Source organism: Cannabis sativa, chromosome 6 (genome assembly GCF_029168945.1).
Source record: "Cannabis sativa cultivar Pink pepper isolate KNU-18-1 chromosome 6, ASM2916894v1, whole genome shotgun sequence".
Lineage (NCBI taxonomy): Eukaryota > Viridiplantae > Streptophyta > Magnoliopsida > Rosales > Cannabaceae > Cannabis > Cannabis sativa.
Window position 1 is genome coordinate 74,973,430 of NC_083606.1, and position 23,336 is coordinate 74,996,765.

At 31.7% G+C, this 23,336-nt stretch overlaps 1 protein-coding gene and 2 long non-coding RNA genes across 3 annotated transcripts; 2 read left to right on the forward strand and 1 right to left on the reverse strand.

Annotated features, from left to right (window-relative positions):
- Positions 1–630: 630 nt before the first annotated feature.
- Positions 631–7,533, reverse strand: LOC133039446 (protein ALP1-like). The gene is made up of 4 exons (XM_061118357.1): positions 7,392–7,533; positions 1,745–1,767; positions 1,424–1,649; positions 631–1,332 (listed from the first exon to the last, which is right to left on the reverse strand). Exons 1-4 carry the CDS (start codon positions 7,531–7,533, stop codon positions 872–874), a joined length of 852 nt encoding a protein of 283 aa, XP_060974340.1. The 3' UTR covers positions 631–871.
- A 2,172-nt stretch (positions 7,534–9,705) lies between these two features.
- LOC133039028 (uncharacterized) lies at positions 9,706–12,102 on the forward strand. The gene is made up of 4 exons (XR_009688572.1): positions 9,706–9,840; positions 9,959–10,285; positions 10,374–10,448; positions 10,756–12,102. It is a non-coding gene; the product is annotated as an uncharacterized LOC133039028 (long non-coding RNA).
- Positions 12,103–14,304: 2,202 nt separating this feature from the next.
- Positions 14,305–16,828, forward strand: LOC133039029 (uncharacterized). Its single transcript, XR_009688573.1, has 3 exons — positions 14,305–14,918; positions 15,582–15,645; positions 16,044–16,828. It is a non-coding gene; the product is annotated as an uncharacterized LOC133039029 (long non-coding RNA).
- The last annotated feature ends 6,508 nt before the right edge of the window (positions 16,829–23,336 follow it).

Consider the following 23,336-nt stretch of genomic DNA (forward strand, 5'->3'; position numbering starts at 1 on the left):
ATTGATATGTATTAAAAAAATTAATATATATTTAAAAAATTTGATATATATATAAATTTATATTTCTTGAATTTACTATAAAATATTACTTCTTAAAAAAAACCTGACATATATTTTTTTAAAAAAACCTATATAATCACATGAAATTTTTAATTTTAAAAAAACTATATAATCATAATTTTTTTTTTAAAAAAAAAACCTGAGATCAAACATTGTCCATACATAAAGCACTAGTTATATTATAATATAGCATATATAAACATAAATACCTGCAAATATGCTTCCCACACTGGTTTTTCTGCAGTTACAGTTTTTTTATTACTGTCCCATCCAAACGCGCTACAAAAAGATCCAGTCAACATTTCATGTACTATTTGAAAATGAATCTTCAAAGTTTTTATTCTAGACTCAATGTGTGGTTTAGCTTGTATGTCACATCCAGGCATTCGCTCTTTTAGTTTCATCTCAATAGCTCTAAGATGACCTGGCTTGAAGTTTCCTTCAGCTTTAAACTTCCCTTCATTATTTAGCTCCATAAGTGATTCAATCAAGTGTTTGTCTTCATCTTCACTCCAGAATCTTTTATTTTGTCCTGGACCTCTTCCTTTTGAAGTCTCCATGCTGAAATAAGAAATCAAAATAATGTAAAACTAAAAAACTAGAATTGAAATGTTGAACTGTGAGAAATAAAGACATTCAACAGTAAAGAAACAAAACTGAATTGATATACACACCAATAAAAAAACATAAATTCAAAGATCAATTTCAATGTTGTCAATTACACAACCAGTCAAATAACTTGGCATAGCCAACTGAAAACAAATATAAAAACCTAGATAATCATTGTGCATTTAATCAAAGAAAAAAAAAACTAGCTTTCTCTCCTACGTTCCCTCCATTCACTATACATCTCATGTGCTAAATTGTTTCTAAACGTTGTCCACTCTTCAGAAGCTTCAATACTTCTTATGGATCCATCAACATCTTCTTCGTCTCCACTGTTAATCTCATTCTCTGAATGCATATAAGTATTATCAATAGGCATTTCTCTTCTAATAAAATTGTGAAGCAAACAGCATGCCAAAATGATTCGATTTTCAGTCTTTATTGGATAGAATGACGGACTCCTAAGAATTGCCCATCGACTCTTAATTGCGCCAAAACATCTCTCAATGACATTCCTAGTAGATGAATGCTTCATATTAAAAAAATCTTGTGGATTTTTAGGAGGATTCTCATCTTCCCATTGGTTGAGGTGATAACGTTGGCCTCGATATGGAGCAAGAAATCCCTTACAATTAGTATATCCAGCATCTACAAGGTAATAATAACCTAAAATAAAATAAAGATGGGGATTAAGTTGTCTCCTAAATGAGCTACTAATCAAAAATAAAAAATGTACAATCTAAAACACCAAGCTTACCATTTGGAACACACAAACTATTTGTTCTACGTATGGCATCACGTAAAACTCTACCATCTGCTGCAAAGCCTTCCCAACCAGGTAACACATATATGAATTGCAAGTCTTGGGAGCATACACCTAAGACATTTGTAGCTATTTCACCTTTTCGAGTACGATATTTTGGTTTATCATTCATAGGTACTCTCACTCTAATATGAGTTCCATCTAGTGCTCCTAAGCAATTCTACCATATCAAAAATAAAGTTTTTTTTATTAGTATTTCAAACAAACAAACCATTTCCACCTAAACCATTTTAATTCAAGAAATATATATTATACCTTGAACCATTTCCACCTCTCATCTGTTGAATTTTTAAGAACAGGTTCAGGTCTTTTCAATAACTCTCCATGTAGCCGATTGATTGAATGTAACACATTATGAAACTATTTGCTAATTGTCTCACCCGATCTCATAAATCGAAATCTAACGACTCTATTTTTCACATGATGGGCAATTACATTTAAAAACATAGCCACTTGTTCATCTACTTGTAAATATTTAGATGCTTTTAACCCACCCCTAGTTTCAAGCATTATGCATAAAGTGCTAAATGCTTTCCTATTCATCCTAAGTTGATCAAATCAAATGACATCACTCTCATAAGCTATTTGGTGCACAATTTGCCTATTGACAAAAATATCAAGTATGTATAATTGTCTTCCCAAAGAGCTTGATTCAATACTATGTTCAATAATTTTTTCCCATAATTTAAAAATCCATTGCACTACATGCAACACATTCATCCAATACATATAAAGAGTCATGATCTTCTTCTTTCTCAAAATTTGTCTTTCACTTACAGTTAAGCGAGCCATTATCCTACAATGACAATAACTGAGCAAAAGAAACTTACCATTATTCATACAATTCACTGAATAATTCTTCATCATATCACATAAAAAAATAAAAAAAAATATACACACATACAACAAACTAGAAATATCCTTTTAATATACAAGCTCACAGTTAGAAGCTTTGTTGTTGGTTTTCATGTTTTCTCATCATGCAAGTTAGTAAAGAAAACTAGTTAGTGATATAACAGTAGTGAAATGCTAATTTTAAAGTAATTATTTGATTTTTGCCTCTGAATGTTTTTGCTTAAACATGGGCTTATATATTGTTTAGCTGCATACAATCCCTTGGATCCAAATGGCAACATTACAATTAAGTGGGATGTTATGTCTTGGACTCCTGATGGCTATGTGGTTAGTACTTTAACTACACGCGGACAAATTTTCTAGCCTCTTTTAACAATAAAGTTACATAACTGAAATTGAAGGTGAAAATATTGTTGATAATCTCTAACAATCATGTTAAATCACTACTTTGTGTGGCTATAGTACAGTCATTTAATTAATCATCACAAGTACTGTAAAGGATTTCTATGTGAGACTATTCTAAAGAATTCTTAATTTTATGTTTTTTTTTTGTTAAACATATATAACAGACAACCATATATAACATAGTGTTACTGCCTTGAAAAAGATGAAGATTAGGAAAAGAAAACACATTTAAAATTCATCCAAAAACCAGCTTTTCAATTTCATAAAGATAAAATGTGTCAAAAACTACACATCTACATGGTAGAACATAAAGATAAAATATGTCAAAAACCAACTTTTCAATTTCATAAAGATAAAATGTGTCAAAAACTACACATCCACATGGTAGAACTTACGAAAATGGCTGCAGCAATTATAAGCCAAACCTATTCACAAACAGTTACATAACAACAAATACATGACCAGGATGCTGTTCTCAAATCCAACAATTGAATTCAAATTCAAATACATGTGTGTAAGTGGGATATAAATCTTGTATATATGAATTGCAAATATGAAGTTTTGTACAGCAAACTCAGCAACCACCCCTAAATAAGTGACCAATAAATCAAATCCTCTCTGAACTCACCTATTATTCTTCTCTCTATTTTTTTTGCCATTAATCAAAACATTATCAATTCCAAAATGAAACTTTCGACAATCATATTTGGCAGCTAAAAATTGGTGAAATAATAATAGGAAGAGCACTCCTGTTCTACCCCTCCTCTTACTAGCACCTTTGGGGCTAAATTTTCAGCCTTAGCCATGCCTTTTTAACAACTACCATGATCACCAATCTATGATTTAGGAGTACTCCAAAATTAATACTGACACTCAAAGTGAACAATGAAGAAAACTTCGATTGTGCACACTTAGGAGACAAATAGGCAAATTCGACAAAGTTGCCAATGCACATATGGTTGTTTATAGTTTCTCTTAACTCTCCTCATCAACAAGTATGGAAGAGCTTCTGTTTTGTCGATAGATAACCCCAAAGTTATAATTCTGAATAACCCATGATGAGATTAAAACTAAAGCATATGTAACCTAACATCTACAAATTCAAACAAATTGATTCACAATTGAAAAGGAACAAAAAAAAAAAAAGAACATCGATCATTCTGAGCCAAAACAAAAAGTATTGAAAGCGTAGAAACAAAACTCAAATATAGATTGAGGAAACTCAAATATAGATTGGTGCGCAAGAAGGAAGAAAACTAGAGGAATCTGTGTCATAAGTTTCTATGGCAAAGCTTACTAAGAAAAACTAACCAAAAAACCATAATACAATGGCGGTACCACCAAACCAGATAATGGAGAGAGAGAGAGAGAGAGAGAGAGAGAGAGAGAGAGAGAGAGAGAGAGAGAGAGAGAGAGTTACCTCTGGCAACGCTACCCCGGCACTTGCAGAGTCTGATCGATCGAAGAAGACGAAGAAGACGGTCACAATGGTTAATCTTCAGTTTTCTAGGGTTAGGGTTTGTTGGGCTTGGGCCATGACTAAAGTACTAGTAGAGGAGAGATATCTGCTGGAATGGAATTATAATTCCACCAAATAAAAAATGGAATAGCAATTCCATTAGTTTGGGGGAATAGCATTACTATGGAATTCTATTCCAAAATTATTATTTTTCAACCAAACAAAATAATCAGGCCCATTAGTATTCCATTCCATTCCTTTCTGGCCCATTACCTCTAACCAAACGGGCCCTAAATGTTGTAGTTGGTATGGTATGATTAACCAGTTTTAAACTATTTTTTTCATATTAAAAAATAGGGTTAATTTCACAAATGCACAAAAACAACAAAAAAACAACAAAAATACGGTTTCATGGAATTTTAAATATTTTTACGATTTTTTTGATTTTATTTACATAAAATACGGTCTTTTATGTTGAAATTTTGTTCATTTGTTGTTAATTTTTTGTTATATGTATGTTATTTTTTATTGTTGTTTTTGTTGTTATTTTGATGTTAATTTTATGTTGTTTTCTTGTTGATTTTATGTTGTTTTCATGTTATTTTTTGGAAAACCGTAAAAATGTAAAAAGAACATTCTTTGAACGTAAAAATGTAAATATTTTACAAAAAATGGTGCCTTATGTAATTATTCCTAAAAAATATCATGATAATATTGCAATGATGATCAATTACTTAAAGAGAATAAGTACGTGTGTTGTGTTTATGCATGCATGCATGCTTTTGCTTTGGCTTAATCAATAATATTGTACTACGTAGGTATACATGTAGTTTGTTATTATTAATTAATAAAATAATAAAAAAATGTAGAGGACAGTCCGTATAAAAAAAAATACGTTAGTTTGTTAATTTAAAGAACATAAGGATTGACCTGAGTAAAACACGATACGAATCCGAACATGGTACAAATATTATGATATCTAATGGCTAAAACTAATATAACCATCATAATTATATATTATGAATATGTATTATATACTCAAAACTTAAATTTGTAAGAGGAGAAAACATGGTATAGTAGATCTTGATTGGTTAACTAAAATTACTATGTAATGTAATTATTTTCCTTACATGTAAATGGGAAAACCTTAAACTAACTTCACCACTAATTCTATTCACATTTGTTTGAATTATATACAATCTTTCTGATTTCAAAAAGAATCATATTCTTTTTGCCCAAAGGTTCGTTTGACCAAGAAAGTCTGGCATCTACAAAGAAAAGGTGTACAAAGGCTAGCCTCCATCCAAAGGCTGGCATCCATCTCCAATGGCCGGCCTCCATCTCCAATGGCTGGCCTCCTCTTGGTAAAGTTAACAAGAATATGAGTTGTAGGATCTTGGCAAACACATGACCTACCAGATCCTAGCTGGAGCACGGCCGGCTAGACCTCAACCTGCAGGTGCATGGCTGACCAATTTTTACCTTTGCATTGGGTCTGGGATGGGGTCGGGTTCTGCGTTCGAGTCTGTGGCTGGGGCTTGAGTTTGGGTCTGGAGTCCGATGTTCAAGTCTGAGTTCGAGATCTAAGTTTAGGTCTAGGGTCTGGGTCTGGAACTGGAGTTCGAGTCCAGGTCCAAATTAGAAGATCTATATGTAAACAATCAAATTATTACCTCATAATTATGTCTGACTTTCGGTAATAAATAAATGATGCCAAAAAAAGAATTAATAAGAAGATTTAACCAATCAATTATTGTATTGACTTCTCAACAGGTTCTTCTATATATTCACGTGGCATTATTATTATCCATTAATATATATATTTTTTTTTTGTATATTATAATAGATGATTTATATATATTATTGTCGGTAAGAGTAATAAATATTAAAAGAAATAAATGTTGTAGTTGGTATGGTATGATTGATGCAGGACCAGTTTTAAACTATTTTGTTTTATATTAAAAAGAAAAATATCATGATAATATTGCAATGGTGATCATGTTCTCACCAAGCTACTTAAAGAGAATAAGTACGTGCGTTGTCTTTATGCATGCATGCATGCATGCTTTTGCTTTTGCTTAATCAATAATATTGTCTACGTAGCCACATGTAGTTTGTTATTATTAATAAAGTAATCAAAAAATGTAGATAACAAATCTGAGCCCCTATAAAAAAAAAGTTGATCTGTTTAAAAGAAAATAAGGATTAACATGAGTAAAACACGATATAAATCTGAACATATATGGCACAAATATCATGATCTAATGGCTAAAACTGATATAACCATCATAATTACATATTATAGATATGTATTATATACTCAAAACTAATACTTATGCAATTATTTTTCGCATGGATCACTCTCCAATTACAGTAGATTAGCCTTGAATGCAACTCAAAGGGAAAATTCAAAATTATTTCTAAAATTAAGAAATCATGTAAATCAATTATAATTCAGCTATAGTTAAGTTCTAAACACTACCTGCAAATATGAGTATTAAGGGCGACAAAAGTCGCTCCTAAAATTATAGATCATTTCATCTTTAAAAATACTATATATTGGGAGCGACAAAAAAATTGCCTGAGATTAGGGGTGACATAATCATATGCCCCTAAAAAAGCGTGTTAAAATTCTGTTTTTTTTTTTTTCACTTTTAAGGATGTTTATAGTCGCCCATAAAGATTTCAATTATATGTAATTTTAAATGCGTTTCTTTTCTTATTTTCTTATTTTTTTATCACTCATTTATTTTCATTATATCAACTAAATATATATTTTCTTTTCAATTAAATCAAATCATGATTACTATACATTTCAAAACAAAAATATAATCAATTTATTTTTATATATTATTTTATTGTTTTGTTGCGGAAAAAAAACAAAAAGAATAATAAAAAAGGAGCCAATTAGTATTCAGCCCAAGCCCCAATTTCTTAGGGCAAGGGGTCTTCGACTCTTCTTCTCCATACGCTGCCCTCAATTCTATTTTTTTCCAAAAAAAACTTGATTGCACTTTGGAAGCAGTTGTACACTCATGACCTCTGCATTATTCCATTCTCCCATTTTTATGAACAAACAATATATATATATAAATACATATATATATATACACACATATAAGCTTCTCTTTCAGCAAAGCAAACATATATATATATATATTTTTATTTTTACATTTTGTTTACCTGACGTGGCATGTCCACGTAAACCAAGACAAAGTACACGTAGAATATAGTCTTGCCAATAGCAAGATAAAGTCTCTCTATAAGGCATGACAAAATCGTCAAGTAACAAGCGAAACAAGTTAAGCGATCCGTCAATATGCATACCACCATATCTGGCCGACCAATGGGATTCTACAGGCCGGCTAGGATGAGCTTTTATGACCGGCCAGGATCTAGGCACAAGCTGGCGGTTCAAAAGCTAACTTTCAGACTAAGAGAAGGTCCGTTCGACAATGGTGCGATACAAAGTCATTATCACTTGTTTTATCTTGTTTTAGATTTTTTGTTGTTGTTATTAATAGCTTAAATTTTTAAAAATATTCAATTATAGTTGTTATGTTGCTAAAATTTAAGTAAAATTATGATAAAAATATTTCATTTAAGTTTCTCTTAAATTTATAGTTGTTATGATTTTTTTGTTAATTTTTGTTATGGAGAGAGACTAAGCGCCATATTAAAGAGATTATGTCCCAAAAGTTCTCTATTAGTAAAAATGAATCAAACTCGTTATACCCAAGATCTCCATGATGTTGTTACAAGTTTATCAGCTGAGTTTTATATTTTACACTAAAGATGTTCACTTTTTCATGGAGCTTATCACAAAGGTAATCAAAGGACAATATTCAACTTTTGGGTTTTTGATTTTCTACTAAAAGCATAACTTTTTTTGTCATTTCATTCCATATAATGTTTTCTTTTATTTCAGTACAATATATTTTTCTGACGTCTCGTACACACATTATTATTACTAGGATAGTTGTACACCATGTGGCGTTATGTGGCTTTATTGGAAGTCAAGTATATAATTTTTGGTATAATTGGATTCCTTTAACCTACTTTTATAAGAATTTTGTTTTTTTTAGATAACCCTTAAATACTTAGAGTAATTTAAGAATAATATTGATGTTATACATAGGGATGCACATGGAACAAGAAATCGGTAGGGAGTGCTCCCCTTGTCCCCATCGGGGACAGGGCATGGAATCCTCTAATAGGGTGGGGACAGGACGAAAAATCTCATAATGTAAAAATAAAGCTTTTTTAAAAATTTAAATGTATAAAATAATAAATTACATAAAAATTAAAATATTACATATTATTTATTGTTCAATATACTCATTATTATACAAAATATAACTTAAAACATTATAAAAATAATACTAATATACTGGAAAAATATAAACACATATTATAAATTTAAGTGTATAAAAATATCAAATAAGTTTCACAAAAAGTAAAATATTACACATTATTTATTATTGAATATATATATTAATTATTATACAAAATATAAGACTCGAATATATATATATAAAATAATAATCTTGATATTACATATTATAAAGAATTCTAACATCACTAGCTCAAAAAATTAGTTAAATGAAAAAAATATTGTAGTAGTAATACATTAATTTACTACGAGTAGTTGGAAATTGTTATTATCTTCATTATTACACACCCAAGTAGTAGTTGTATCATTATTTCTTTATTTCTATCTTTTTTTAGATAGTAGCTAGTAGCTATAATTTCTCCTATAAATACACTTGTCTAAATACATATATCATCAAGAAAAGAAAACATAGAAACACATATATTTATATATAGCTAATGATGATGATGATGATGAAGAGGTCAATAGTTCTATTTGTTGTGATAATAACAATGGTTAATAACATGGGGTTGTGCTTTGGGACTAGAGTAGCACATAGTGTTACTCTCGTTCCAAGTAATGATCGTTGCTATATAGAAGGTGAGTACTGTAGTGCCTTACCTTGGCAAGGAAAATTTTGTTGTGAAGGGCTTAGCTGTGTAGGATTTCTGAGTAGTGATAACAAATGTGTGAAAGAGGCAGATTGTCGTGAACTTGGTCACCCTTGTGCTCTTTTCAACCCTTGTTGTTACCCATATCATTGTAGTGGTACTACAGACGGTTCAACATGTTTGGCCCCTGCTTCTACCACTACCACTACTACTACTACTTCTACTTCTACACCATCATCATCAATATTGTCACTAGCTCATGTTGATGAATAATTATATATATATCTTTATATATTAAAAGTGCCTATCTAACGGCATTTCTTGGTTTAACAGAATATACTTTAAAAATAAAAGAATATTCTGTTAAATTTAACGATGTTAATAGGTTTGATCTCCCGTTAATAAATAAACCCAATAATTAAATCCAAAAAATTAAACAATCTTAACCTCCTAACAAATCGTATATCCCCAAATTAACACACAAATTTATTTAGATGACAATCGCAGGAATTTGTGGTAATCGAATCACAAAGCTCACTTTACTTGACAAAATGATAATTGTTAATTTCCTTCAACGATTCTAATGAAAAGGCATTTCATTGAAGCGTTTCTGTCTGGACGATGAGATGTAGAAGGGTTTCAATGAACGGTGGGGTTCGTTTACATGAATTTCGGTTTTGTTTTTGTTTCCCAATGTCGTGTGAAGTTTTACTTGTTTCGAATTTGATTTTATTTGAGTTAATTTTGTGTTGATTGTTTTAATTCAGAGCACTGAGATTAGCGGATAGGGGTTTAAGGATTGGGTTGAGAATTTAGCTTTGGGGATTTTGGAGAATGGCTTCGGTATCTCATTCTCCAATTGCATTTACTGGAAAACCGGCTTCGGATCTTCTTCGGAGTTCTAGCAATGGTGTTCGTGGTCTTCCATTGAGAACTCTTGGGAGAACGCGATTAGGGATTGGGATCTGGATCCGAATGTTAAAGGTGGAGTCCTTACTCACCTATCCCATTTCAAGCCTCTCAAAGAGAAACCCAAACCCGTTACTCTGGAGTTTGAGAAGCCTTTAGTTGATCTTGAAAAGAAAATCATGGACGTAAGCATAACTTTTTTATTTTTTTTAAAAAAAAAGTGAAAAAGACTTTCCCTTTCAATGGTTTCTTATTTAACAGTGTAATTCACAGGTTCGGAAGATGGCAACTGAAACTGGGTTGGACTTCAGTGATCAGATCATTATGTTGGAGAACAAGTATCATCAGGTGGGATGACTATTTTTTATATGAGGGTCATAATAGATTCTCTTTTGACCTGACATAAATGCACTACTTTAATTTAGTTTATTGGGCTGATGTGATTGATTGTTAATTGTCTTCTTTGCTTACGTTGAACATTCTTTTGAAAGTACTTATGCATTGTGCATCCATGCCAAGGTATTTATTCTTTTCGTTATCTTATCTATTTGAACTTTGAAGTATTTTTGTAGTTTACCCGCCAACAAGCAAACCAAAGTTTTCTTTTTCACCTTTCTTCCTGGTATTTCAGATTGTTATTCTGTGTGCTTTCTAGGTTTTGCACTCCGGTATAGGTTTTTCCAAGATCCCCGTCATAGCTGGAACATGTATTATTAATTTCATATCATATTTCACACTTGCATCCCCATTCAAAAAGACCTATCTTTCGATCTTGCTAATTTCTTCTCTCTAGGGTACACTGCCACTGTTTTGCTCAATAACCATAAATAATCGGACTTGCTCGGAGAGCTTCAGGTACTCTTTTAATTTTCTTATTATTATTCTTAATTTCAAATTTAGCTTCGTATGTTGTTAAATTATTGAAGCTTAATTGTTAATCTACTTTCTTCTTATTGTTGGATGGATTTGATTAATTTCGATTTTGTAGTTTGGGTTTTCAAGTGGTTTTGTAACGATCCTATGGAATTCCATATTAGCATATAGGATGAATTAGGTCGACAAATATATAGTTTCTGCAAAAATTTGAGCCATCATAGACTTGATAATTTTTTTAGTTTATTTGTGTATTTATGAGATTTTTTTTTTATGAATTACTCTTTTTAAAAATAAATATGTTTATATAAATTTAAATTTAAACTCTATATAAAATAATACTTTTTTTTCTAGAAATATAAAACTAATTTCATTAACAATCATCAATATAAAATTTAAACTCTATATTAAAAAATACTTTTTTTTTTCTAGAAATATAAAGCTACAGACTAATTTCATTAACAATCATCCATATAAATATTCAAGTATGAATAAATCAGAACAATTCAAAATCATAACAAATAAATATTCAAGTATTTCAATAAATTCATAAACAAATAAATCAGAACAATTCAAAATCTCAAATCAAAAAAATTAAAAGTTTAGATTTATAATCTTTACAAATATGAAAAACTTAAATAGATCTATCTACCATTGTTGTTGTCGTTGCTTAGTTACTGAATTCTTAAACAAAAACCACTAGAACTTATATAAAACTAATATTTACGTGGCTCGCCACGTAACTCTCGTCTAGTATATATATATATATGTATGTGTGTTGTTTGTTTTTGAATTGTAATAAGAAAGTACCACTACGTACTTATATAGTACTAGGATATATGTCAAACCATGTTGTTATATATATAATGTGGAAATATAAGATATGTATCCCAACTGGTACTTTCACATGAATAATATGCTTGTTCAATATATCTATATAATATGTTAAGGTATGGCCTCTACACTATTATTCGAACAAAGTATTAGTGTACTGGAGATCACTTCAGCTAAGCTATGATGAAAAACGAAAATATGCAACTACTACTTCTTTTTCTTTCAACTTAGCTCATAGTGATGTAATTGAATTTAATATCTAATGAATAAAAGAGTTGAGTAAAGCTTGTTGGTACTTTATTAGTGTTAATCAATTGCAACTCACAGACCTGACGATACTCTCAAGCACTGAACAAAGCTTGTAGAGTTGGTTTTAAGGTAACTACGATTATTTTTTTAGTGAGTTAAATATTGTCAACCAATGTATCTCTGGATAAGTGGATGAGTGTTCACACATGTAACAACTCCCTCAAATCCATGATCAAGAAAGCTCAACGGAATTTAGTGTGGCGAGTGACCGAGGTATTTCTTCGATCACTCGGGGGAAAATAAGACATAGTGTACGAGAGCTATGCACATTACATGAGCATTCATAGAAAATCATGGTACACGAGAACCATGTATGTCACAGACACTTTGGTATACGGGAGCCAAGTGTTATCCTGATATACGGGAGCCATGGCTTGAAGTGTCATTCAGGAATTTCGCACACCTGAGTTAGTATTTTTATAGTTTAATGAAATTTTGACGTTATCCCAAGCAACCGAGTTTTTAATCCTGAAATGCTAGTGCAAGTGCTGGTAAGTTCATTGAGTTGAACAACCGCACATACATATACTATTTGCACACCAGAGTTAAGTAGTGTTATGATATAAACACTTGAGGTCACACAAGAATATAACGATCGAGTTTATAACTCTAAAGTGCTAGTGTAAGTGTTCTTTCTCGAATCATAAAAATCAAAAAGAAAAGAAATTTTGTATCCTGGGATTATTTGATTTTCTAAAAATAAGAAGTAGAATTCATTTTCAGTTGTCAAAACAAGTATCTGTTATAGATAGAGAATGAATTGTTCAATTGTAAGCATAGATAGAAATCTTTTTCGGGCCCAAGTGGTGCTATTAGTTTGTACATAACAAGTTGTGGAATGAATACACTCATTTAATTCACCAAATATATCTATATAATTTAATTTAATTTTGTGTTATTTTTCAGTATTGAAATGAGGCAAAAGCTCAACTAGCCCATAATCAAAAGACCAAATGCTTTCTCCAAACAATGCAATTTTATTATATATAAATGAGTAATTTGCGGCATAACCTCTTTAAGTGGTTAGGTTTTCGCAACTAACCCCCAATTCTAAAATTTTGGTGGTAAAAGCTCCTAAACCCACAAACTGTTAGCACTTAGCCCTTTCCATCTATTTTTGGCTGTTAATTGCCATGGTAGAATGTCCACGTGTACACAGTGTACACGTGGTACAATTTTACTGGTCCATGTAAATAAATATTTAAAAAAATAAAAAAAATTAATTATTTTTAAAATAAAAAATAAAAAAAAAATCTTTTTCTTTAAAAATTAAAAAAATAATTTTTAAAAAAATCCTAATTCCCTCTTTCTCTTCTTCACTTCTCGTTCTCTCTCTCTCTCATTGCCCTACCCGCCGCCTCCTCCTCCTCCTCCTCCTCCTTCTTCTTCTTCTTCTTCTTCTTTTTTTTCTTCTTCTTCTTCTTCTTCTTCTTCTTCTTCACACACAAAAAAACTGCCCACTAAAAGTAAAAGCAGGAAAACTCATTTTGTTTGTTCATTACTTGAGCTCTGTTCATGAGAGATTAAGCTCTGAACAAGAAGTTTTCAAAAGATTTCCTTTTCAGAAAAATTGAGCCTTCCTCTTTCTCTCTCTATAGCCGACTCTACCTCTCTCTCTTTTCCTCTTCACAATTTCGAAACCCTTAGTAATAGATCAGTAGTGCCCACACACAGCAAGTGGTACCTCAATCATAAATTGGAAGACTGTGAAGGATCACACACAAAGAGAAGGACATTCGGGCTCAGATCTTGATAATACTCTGCGACAGAAAGGATACAAGGGTTAGAGATCTGAGTGGAAGGAGACATTATTCTGCTGCCACCAATGTAAGGTTTTCTTAACTTTATATGTGTTTAATTATCGTTTTAGAAAGTTCATGTTTAGGGTGTTAAACAACATACTTGTGAGTAGATCTAAGATCCTGGTAAAATAAATTCCAACAGATAATATTGCAATGATGATCGATGAATTACTTAAAGAGAATAAGTACGTGTGTTATGTTTATGCATGCATGCTTTTGCTTTTGCTTAATCAATAATATTGTACTACGTACGTAGGTATACATGTAGTTTGTTATTATTAATAAAATAATAAAAAAATGTAGAGGACAAATTTGAGCCCGTATAAAAAAAAAAAATATGTTAGTTTGTTTAAAGAAAATAAGGATTGACCTGAGTAAAACACGATACGAATCCGAACATTATACAAATATTTTGATCTAATGGCTAATAAAACCAATATAACCATCATAATTATATATTTTGGATATGTATTATATACTCAAAACTTAAATTTGTACACTACTACAAACTAAGCCTTTAGAGGCACTTTTTTTTTCAGCAAATATTAAAGAACCGACGTCATAGGGTTGGAATTTTTTGGAAGGGATTTTGACACCACCTATGGCGTCGGTTATTATGAAATAACCGACGGCATAGGGTGTCCCCCCTATGTCGTCGGTTATTTCTAAAAACACCGACGCCTAAAGGGTTTATAACCCTAGCCCAGCCCATCATCTTCCTCATTCGACCAGCCTACCCAGAAACCCCCAAACCAGAGAACCCCAAACCCTCTCTGCCAACCACCACGAAAAACCACCCCCATTTCACCATTTTTTCACCATTTTAGCTCATTTTTGTTTCTAAATCTTCTATTTTTCATACCTAAAACTATATACCTGAAAAGTTCACATTTTTCCTCATTTTTTAGGGTAAACCGAAGGTAGAGGTAGTGGTGGTGGTGGTTATACCTCCGGCCACCGTTTTTAGTGGAGAAAACATTGTATTTCAACGTCTATTAAGGTATAAATCTAATTTCTACTAATTTTAGTAATGTACATTGCTTTATTTTTTATTTTATAAATTTTTTTAGGGTTTTTCTATATTATTAAATATGTATTGTGTTGTATTGAATATGTATTGTGTGTATATATTGTGAATGAGAAATGTATTGTGTGTATATATATTGTGAATGAAAAATGTGATATAGGAGAGTATATATGTATGTATTTTGTGTTGTATTGAATATGTATTGTGTGTGTATATATATATTGTGAATGAGAAATGAGATAAATAGGAGAGCATTTTATATATTGTATATGTATATATTGAGTATTTTAAACTAATAGTTTTGTTAAATATTGTGAATGAGAATGAGATAAGAGAGTATTAAAATAAAAGTTTAGAAATTATTTTCTAAAAAATTAGTTTAGAAACAAAAGTTTAAAAATTAACTCTAGTTTGTATCAATTTTATTCATGTGTTTTTATTTTTTTTAGTAGCTAGTAGATAGTTAATTACAACCACTTAGCAAGTTACTAATTTTCATTCTATTCATGTATTTTTTATTACTAACTAGTTAGTAATAAATTAACTAGTTAGTAACTAATTACTCATAAATTATATAACTAGTAAGTAGCTAAATAAAAAAAAATTATAATTTTGTAGTATTTCTTTATGTTGTAGGTTGTGAGGTCAATTTGCAAGGATCTGACTTATTTGGTATTGATCGGTTTCTAGTTAGCTCGAGGTATACACTCACTAAATTTTATTATAAATTAATTATGAATGCTTAGTAGAGTTTGAATATCTTAAATATCCATCCGTAGTGAAGTAGCATCTGTAATATATTGTACTGCGCCGGATCGATGGGTGAAATAATATGCATGTTAGATGAGTTTGAATATCTTCAATAATCATCCTTAGTGAAGTAGGTTCTGTGAATACATGTACTGCAATCGAATGGGTGGTAAATTTTTATATTGCTAAATGCTGTTGTGATTATTTTATATTGTTTTGAATTGTGTTTTGTTGTTATTAATAGGTTTGAATTTTTCGGAAACGTTCAATTATAGTCGTTATGCTGCCGAAATTTCAGTAAAATTAGGATAATATTTGATTTTAATTTCTCTTAAACTTGGTTGTTAGGATTTTATCGGAAGTGACTTTATCGGAAGAGAAGTACATAATTTTTGGTATAAGGTATGCTTTCTTTAACCTACTTTTATAAGAATATTTTTTATATATATTTAGATAATCGTTAAATGCTTAGAATAATTTTAGAATAATATTTATGTAATACATAGGATATATATTGTTGAGTGCTAAGGATAGATATAGTAAGCTATAAAAAAAATACAAAAAAGGGTCTACATTGGGATTTGAACTTGTGACCAAAAAGATAGATTGATAAGTCTATACCAAAACACAATAGAATTAACAAATACATTATAAACATTGATTCTAATACTTAAAATAAGAATTCTATTAGTTTATGTTAAGTAAAATAGCAAAATAAAACACAAAAAATACCCAAGTTCAAAAATTAAAAAAAAAAATCGCCTCAAGCGAACAACAGGATCAAAAGTTATTAATGTTCAAAGTTTTAAAAAAAATTCATGCAAATTTTAGCCCTTTATCTACAAAAATACAATACACTACAAAAATGATACTAATATAATAAAAAAAATTATAAAAATATACTAATATACTACAAAAATACAAACACATAATATAAAATATTAATAAAAAGATAGCTGATATACAAACACTTAGAGTAATGTAGATGTGTATTTATTCAACTTCTCAATTTAATTTGTATTTATGGTTATTATATATAATTTATACTTAATTTAATTATATTAATAATAAAATAATATATATATATATATATAAATTATGCCAAAATACAAAATTGAAAGTTGAAAAAAAACTATAGGAAGACCCTATGGCGTCGGTTATTATGAAATAACAAACGCCATAGGGGTCCTATGGCGTCGGTTGTTTTTAACCCTTTAGCGTCACCGAAACAACGTCGGTAGCAAATTTTGCCAATACCGACGCTGAAAACCCTTAAAAACTGCCTCTAAAGCCCAATTTTGTAGTAGTGGTAAGAGGAGAAAACATGGTATAGCAGATCTTGATTGGTTAACTAAAATTACTATGTGATGTAATTATTTTCCTTACATGTAATGGGAAACCTTAAACTAACTTCACTACTAATTCTATTCACATTTGTTTGAATTATATACAATCTTTCTGATTTCAAAAAGAATCATATTTCTTTTGTCCAAAGGTCCGTTTGACCAAGAAAGTCTGACCTCTACAAGGAAAAGGTGTACAAAGACTAGCCTCCATCCAAAGGCTAGCATCCATCTCCAATGGTCGGCCTCCATCTCCAATGGTTGGCCTCCTCTTGGTAAAGCTAACAAGAATATGAGTTGTAGAATCTTGGCAGACACATGACCTACTAGATCCTGGCTAGAGCACGGCCGACCAGACCTCAACCTGCAGGTGCATGGCTGACCAATTTTTTCCTTTGCATGACATTGATGCGTAGCCTTCATCCGTGGGCAGCAAGCCAAGCTACGAGTTGGGCCTTAATAGCCCACTAAGATGCTACGAAAATATCTACTTTCAAGGGACAATTTAGTCATTTGTATTTATTAATTTAATATGTAAATATATATTATTTTATCTACTAATTAGGGTTTAAGCTCTCCTATATAAAGAGCCTTAACTCAACCCTAAAACCCTAAATCTCATTTAACCATAAAGCTCTAAGTTTGAAACCCTATTCCTCTCTTCTCTTTTTCTACAAGCCCAAAGGGCTTTCTTTATTCCTCTCTCTCACACGCCTCAAAGGCTCTTTCTCTCTCTCATTAGATATTTGTCTACTAATTCATACAGTGTAATCTTAAGAAAGCTATATCAGATCCTACCTATAGTAATCAGAATAGTCTTATCTCTAGGTATCAATACAGCTAAAAGAGGAGTAGGTTATTACCTGCTAACTAAGGGGGTCGAACCTCTATAAAAATACTTGTATTCTTTTACTTTCTAGTTCTAATTGTGTAACACGTAGAAAGCATTAATGTTAATGTGACTCTGTTGTCGGTTGGCTACTTTAAAGGTGTGCTTTCATTAAGAGTGACTTGATATCATATCTGATCAAACGCCATGGTTAACACAAGGAGAACTCAGGTTGAACCATCTGCATCATCGGGTCTTCCTTAGGATCCTTTGATTGCAGATCCTGATGTCCACGTTCCAGCCACGATTAGAATTCCGAAGAACACTGAAGATGTGGTCAATCTTTCCACCACGGTAGGCACCTCCAGTTCGGCAACTACAGCTGACTAGAGTGACACGAACATCTCTGCAGATCTGAATAGTAAGCCCTTGCCTCTAAGGGAGGACCCTCCATTGAAACCTCCCGTTCAAGGAAGGACCCTCGGGGAACAGCCCCTAGGAACAACAATTGCATCTCGTCTCCAGTACTATGCTAGAAAGATAGGACTAGGAATTGGCGAGCCTGCTGATTGTGATGTATTCGCTTAGTGGAGACACGAATTATTGAGATGGATGGATGATTAAGAGTAGATCCTTCGATATCACCAGGCGGGTCTGGATCGCTGCAACAGAGAAGCCAACGACTTTATAAAGCAGTTTAGTCAGAGAACCAATGGAAGAGGTCAGGATCTCATCAGAGTTCCACTCCAAGGAAGACTAGTTTATAGACCAGGGAGGGTGTATCAGCAAGCTAACCAACTAGGTTCTTTTGGAACCAGGACAGACCTTCCCCTACCTGAAGGAGGACAGGCCTTGCCACGAAGGTCTAATGGCGAGAACAGCCAAACCCCGACAGCTAGCAGTTTGGAGGTTGGCTAGGGATCTCAAGCTCAACAACAGCCCCCATCTACCAACCTTTGGTCGGCCAGCCACCTGCGAGATTACCTCTTGTAGGCCAAGGGAGTACACTCCTTCCCTGAGGGGAGTGGGCCACTCAAAGGCCAATCTTTAATCAGCGAGGCTCGAGAACGTGTGGAAACACCCAAGACAACAATAACCTAAAAAGTAAATACAATCACCTCAGGCATTTAGATCCATCAAACTCTAGCAATTAGTGTGATCTACCCCATGTCAACGTACAAGCTCCACCAGCCAGTCAAGGAAGAGTACACGGACAGGCCCTGCTCTGTATAGGGCTGGTTGGCCATGGATAGCTGCCAGACTCCGGGTTGGCCAGCCTTGAGCATACCCTCTCCCAGGGTATGGCCGACCTGACTCTGACCAATCCAAGGCTGCAGCTCAATCAAGAAAGGTGGGTCAACTAAGCCTCTAGAGCAACGGATCCTTCTATGCAAGCACAGTTGTATCAAATATGAGACATGCTTAAGGGGTTAGCTGGCGCAAAACCATCAAACCTTGAGCTGGACAGGTCAAGGGGCTTACCTTTCTTTGTATACATCAATGCCTTTACCTTGCCCAAATTCAGGATGCCAACTTGGAAGATGTACACGAGGAAAGAAGATCCTCTAGTATACCTAAAATACTTTGAGATCCAAACAGATCTCCAACAAGTATCTAGAGATGGGCGATGCCAAATCTTTCCGGTAACTCTAGCTAAAATGGCTTAATAATGGTATTTCAAGCTGGCCCTAGGAAGATTTAATTTTTGGGAAGAATTCTCCTGAGAGTTCTATCTTCAGCTCTCTGCTTCAGGATAAATACCTTCACGACTGGAGGATCTTGTCGAAGATGGGCCCAACTAAGGTAACGGGCTGGATCCGTGCAAAAAGATGGGCGAAGAGTCCATTCAGACTATGGGCCACTAACCTCCTGATTCGGACCGCTCCATATCCAAGAAGATGTCACGGACCAGACATGAAGGAATGATGAAGAGCCTCCAGATGGGCCATTGAGATACTCCCAAAGGACTTTCCAAGAGACACCCTAATAGCTAGGCTATAGCTAACGTGGCAATCCTCTGACACTAAATTCCAGGGGACGCTGTTTCCTATGTCCACTCTTGGTGAGTTTACTACTTGTTAACTATGCGTACACTTGTGTGTGCAAAATATCACAATACGGCTGACTGAGAGTGATATAATATGGATGAGAATTAGGGTTAGAGTGATAAGGTATGGCATTTTTGGTGTATTTTTAAATGAGAGAAATAATAATAATAATAATAATAATAAAGTGCATTGATTGGTGCCCTTAATATTCTATCGTGAAAGATGGTAGTGTATAATAATATATAATAATTATTTTTTAAAAAAATAATATATAATAATTTGTCATGGTGTGGGTGGGATACAATAAAGATGATTCAAAAAATATTATAATAAACCAGGAAGATGGATTTTTTTTTTCTAAAGTTGGACTTGGATAGTTTATTTTATGGTTTTTTACTAAGTTAAACTCACGTCCATAGACCATGTCCAATAAATACTTAAAAATTTTAAAAAATAACTATTTAATTAAATTACTAAACATATAATGTCCTTCTACCTTTTTATGTCCAACATTATTGGACTTGATATAAATTTGTTTCTAGTCCATAATTGTTGGACAAGAAACTTTCAAAAAGTATTTTATGTCCAACACCATTTTTGTTTGAGCCAAATCTTCTGTCCCTTATTCTGTCCCAGCCAATCATCTTTTAGCACATCATTTACATTGTCAAGTATATAATTAACGGACTTTACTCTTAACTTACTCCGTTTATGTATTTATTTTTTTTTTAAAAAAAAAAAATCTCCCTTGACAGGTTCGATTAATATTTTTGTCATTTTCTCTTTAGTTTCTTCAAGATCTTTAACTCGGTACTCTCTACAACTCTTTCTATCAATTGAAAATTAATTCACATTTCCAATAGACCATATTTAGTTGAAATATATATGCCTTCAATTTTTATATATATAATCAAAAAGAAAATGATATATACAGTTTGATTTAATAATTTATGCATTAATGGTGGCTGTTATTGACTGTTATCATAAGTGTTGCAGTAATTGTTGGTCAGATTAGTAATAGGAGATTAGTGTTAATTTTGAAATTTGTCTTTCTATGAACTAGAAATTGATTTTAGGGAATTAGCAAACTTGAAAATTAATAAATCTACAAATTAATTCATCAACTACGAGAATATTCTTGCAGTATTTTTGGTCAAACACCATTTGCAAAGAGAAGGAAAAACTAAAATACAACAACAATAGGAAAAAGATACAAAATGGGTTGTACATGTACTTGTACAGATTTATTTAAATCTTTTGGATTGACCCAGTATAAATAGGTAAAAAAAATCTACTTCTTTTTTGCTAGAACTTTTCGAAAAGGTGTTATAGAATTTGAAAAGAATTTTTTTAAAGAGAAAAAAAAAACAGAAACAAAGAATGGACAAAATTATGAACAGAAAGAGGTAGTATAATTTAGAAAAACTTTTTAGAATATCATTGGAACAATAATTTTTCTTAAGTGTATTAAAATATAGCAATACAATATCTTTTTAGCAGTACTCCATTAATGTTCTAATTGTAATTATAATAGTTTGTTGGTGATTTGCTCAATGCTAATAAATCACAACCATCTATCACTTTCATTATTAGTAACCTATGTTGACATAGTAAATAATTTTGTTCCTTTACTTGTTTTACTCAAAGTAAAACAGCTCAAAACGTAAACGTTATTCTATAATCACATGCGTAAAAATTAAAAGAGTGGTCATATACGTATAATAAATTATTTAATGAACCTAACTTGTTTTTTTGTACGTTAATTTTTTTGTGAAGTTCTTAAATATGTATATAAAATGTCTTAACTAATAGTTACAACATATATGATCATAAAAAAAATGAACAAAAATATTCTTTTGTATGCGAAAACCGATACCATAACATTTTCCAAAAAATTTATACCCCAATAAATTAATATTTATGGCCTAGCTAGCTAGGCTTGAAATGAATAATATTGAAATGTTTTGAATTAATAGATATAGATATATAACTATATATAGGACCACTTACTTAATTTTAATAATAATAACCACGTTTTTCTTTAATATATATCCTTGTCACCATGATGAATGATGAAGCAATACTACTAGCTAGTTGTATCTTTTTTTAGCTATAAATATAGAACATAATTCAAATGCAAAATATACCATCAAAAAAATTAAAGCAATAGCAAAAAAAAAAAAAAAAGCAAGAGAGAAAGAAAATATGGCGAAAACAATAATATTAGTTCTGATTATTGTTAATGTGATGGCCATGGCCGGGTGCTGCTATGGTGAAGATCGCTGTAGGGTTCTTGGTGAATTCTGTCATATCTTCGAAGGGAAGTATTGTTGTGATGGCCTGTATTGTGGAGGTGACCTAATCGGGCCAGGGTCTGTATGCAAGTCTACCGGATGTAAAGTACTTGGTGACACATGCGATACGGCAGATATTATTGATCCTATTACTCATCAGCACACTACTCCAACTCCGTGTTGCTCCCCAAACTTTTGTGATGCTAATCCGTGGACACGACTAGGACGTTGTGTCGCCCCTAATAATATTGCAATGGTGGTGTAGTGATCATGATGATGATAAGAAATAATTATGAACTATATGGGACTATATACTATAGTTCATATTAATAAATTACTATTATGCTTATTAGCTACTTAATTAATTACAAACATATTTACAAATATATGTTTGGTAATTGAGTACGTACGTAATTACGTGTGTTTATGCATGCATGCATGCCTTTCCTTGATCAATAATATTGTACGTGTGCTTTAATTTGTTTAATAATAAAATTAATTCTATATACCCATTATGCATGATCAAGATGATAAGAAATATATGAGATTAATCATTGTCTCTAATATTATTTCTTGGGGCGTTTTATCACCTAATTTTATTTTTTTCTTATATTTTGTCTTTTGGTGTCTGATTTTTTCTTTTTCTTCAAATTGGATACGATACAACATGATGTTCCAAATTACTGACTTAAGCATAACAACAATAAGTTCAAAAAGTTCAAAGACACTATATATAAGCACGAATTGATATACCCTAAAACACGGAAAGTTAAAAAATGAATTGTAGGGATTTTTTGTTGCTAGTAATTAGTTGTGTCTTTCACACCTGATAAACAAGAGCAGAAATAATAGTTATGTAAACTTTCTTTCTCCATATAATAGCTTTCCAATTTTCGATCAACTTTTGTTTTGTGACAAATTTAAATCAACTTTTAACACACTATTAGACTAAATATTTTACAAGGTGAAATACATTGTCGGAATATGTCACCAATTTGTTTAAATAGTCATAATTATTTATCAATTATTAATTAATAAAATTGATATTAAATATTTAAATCTTAATAATTACGATTATTTTTTATTGGGTGTAACTATTGTTGAAAAATTATAATAATACAATAATT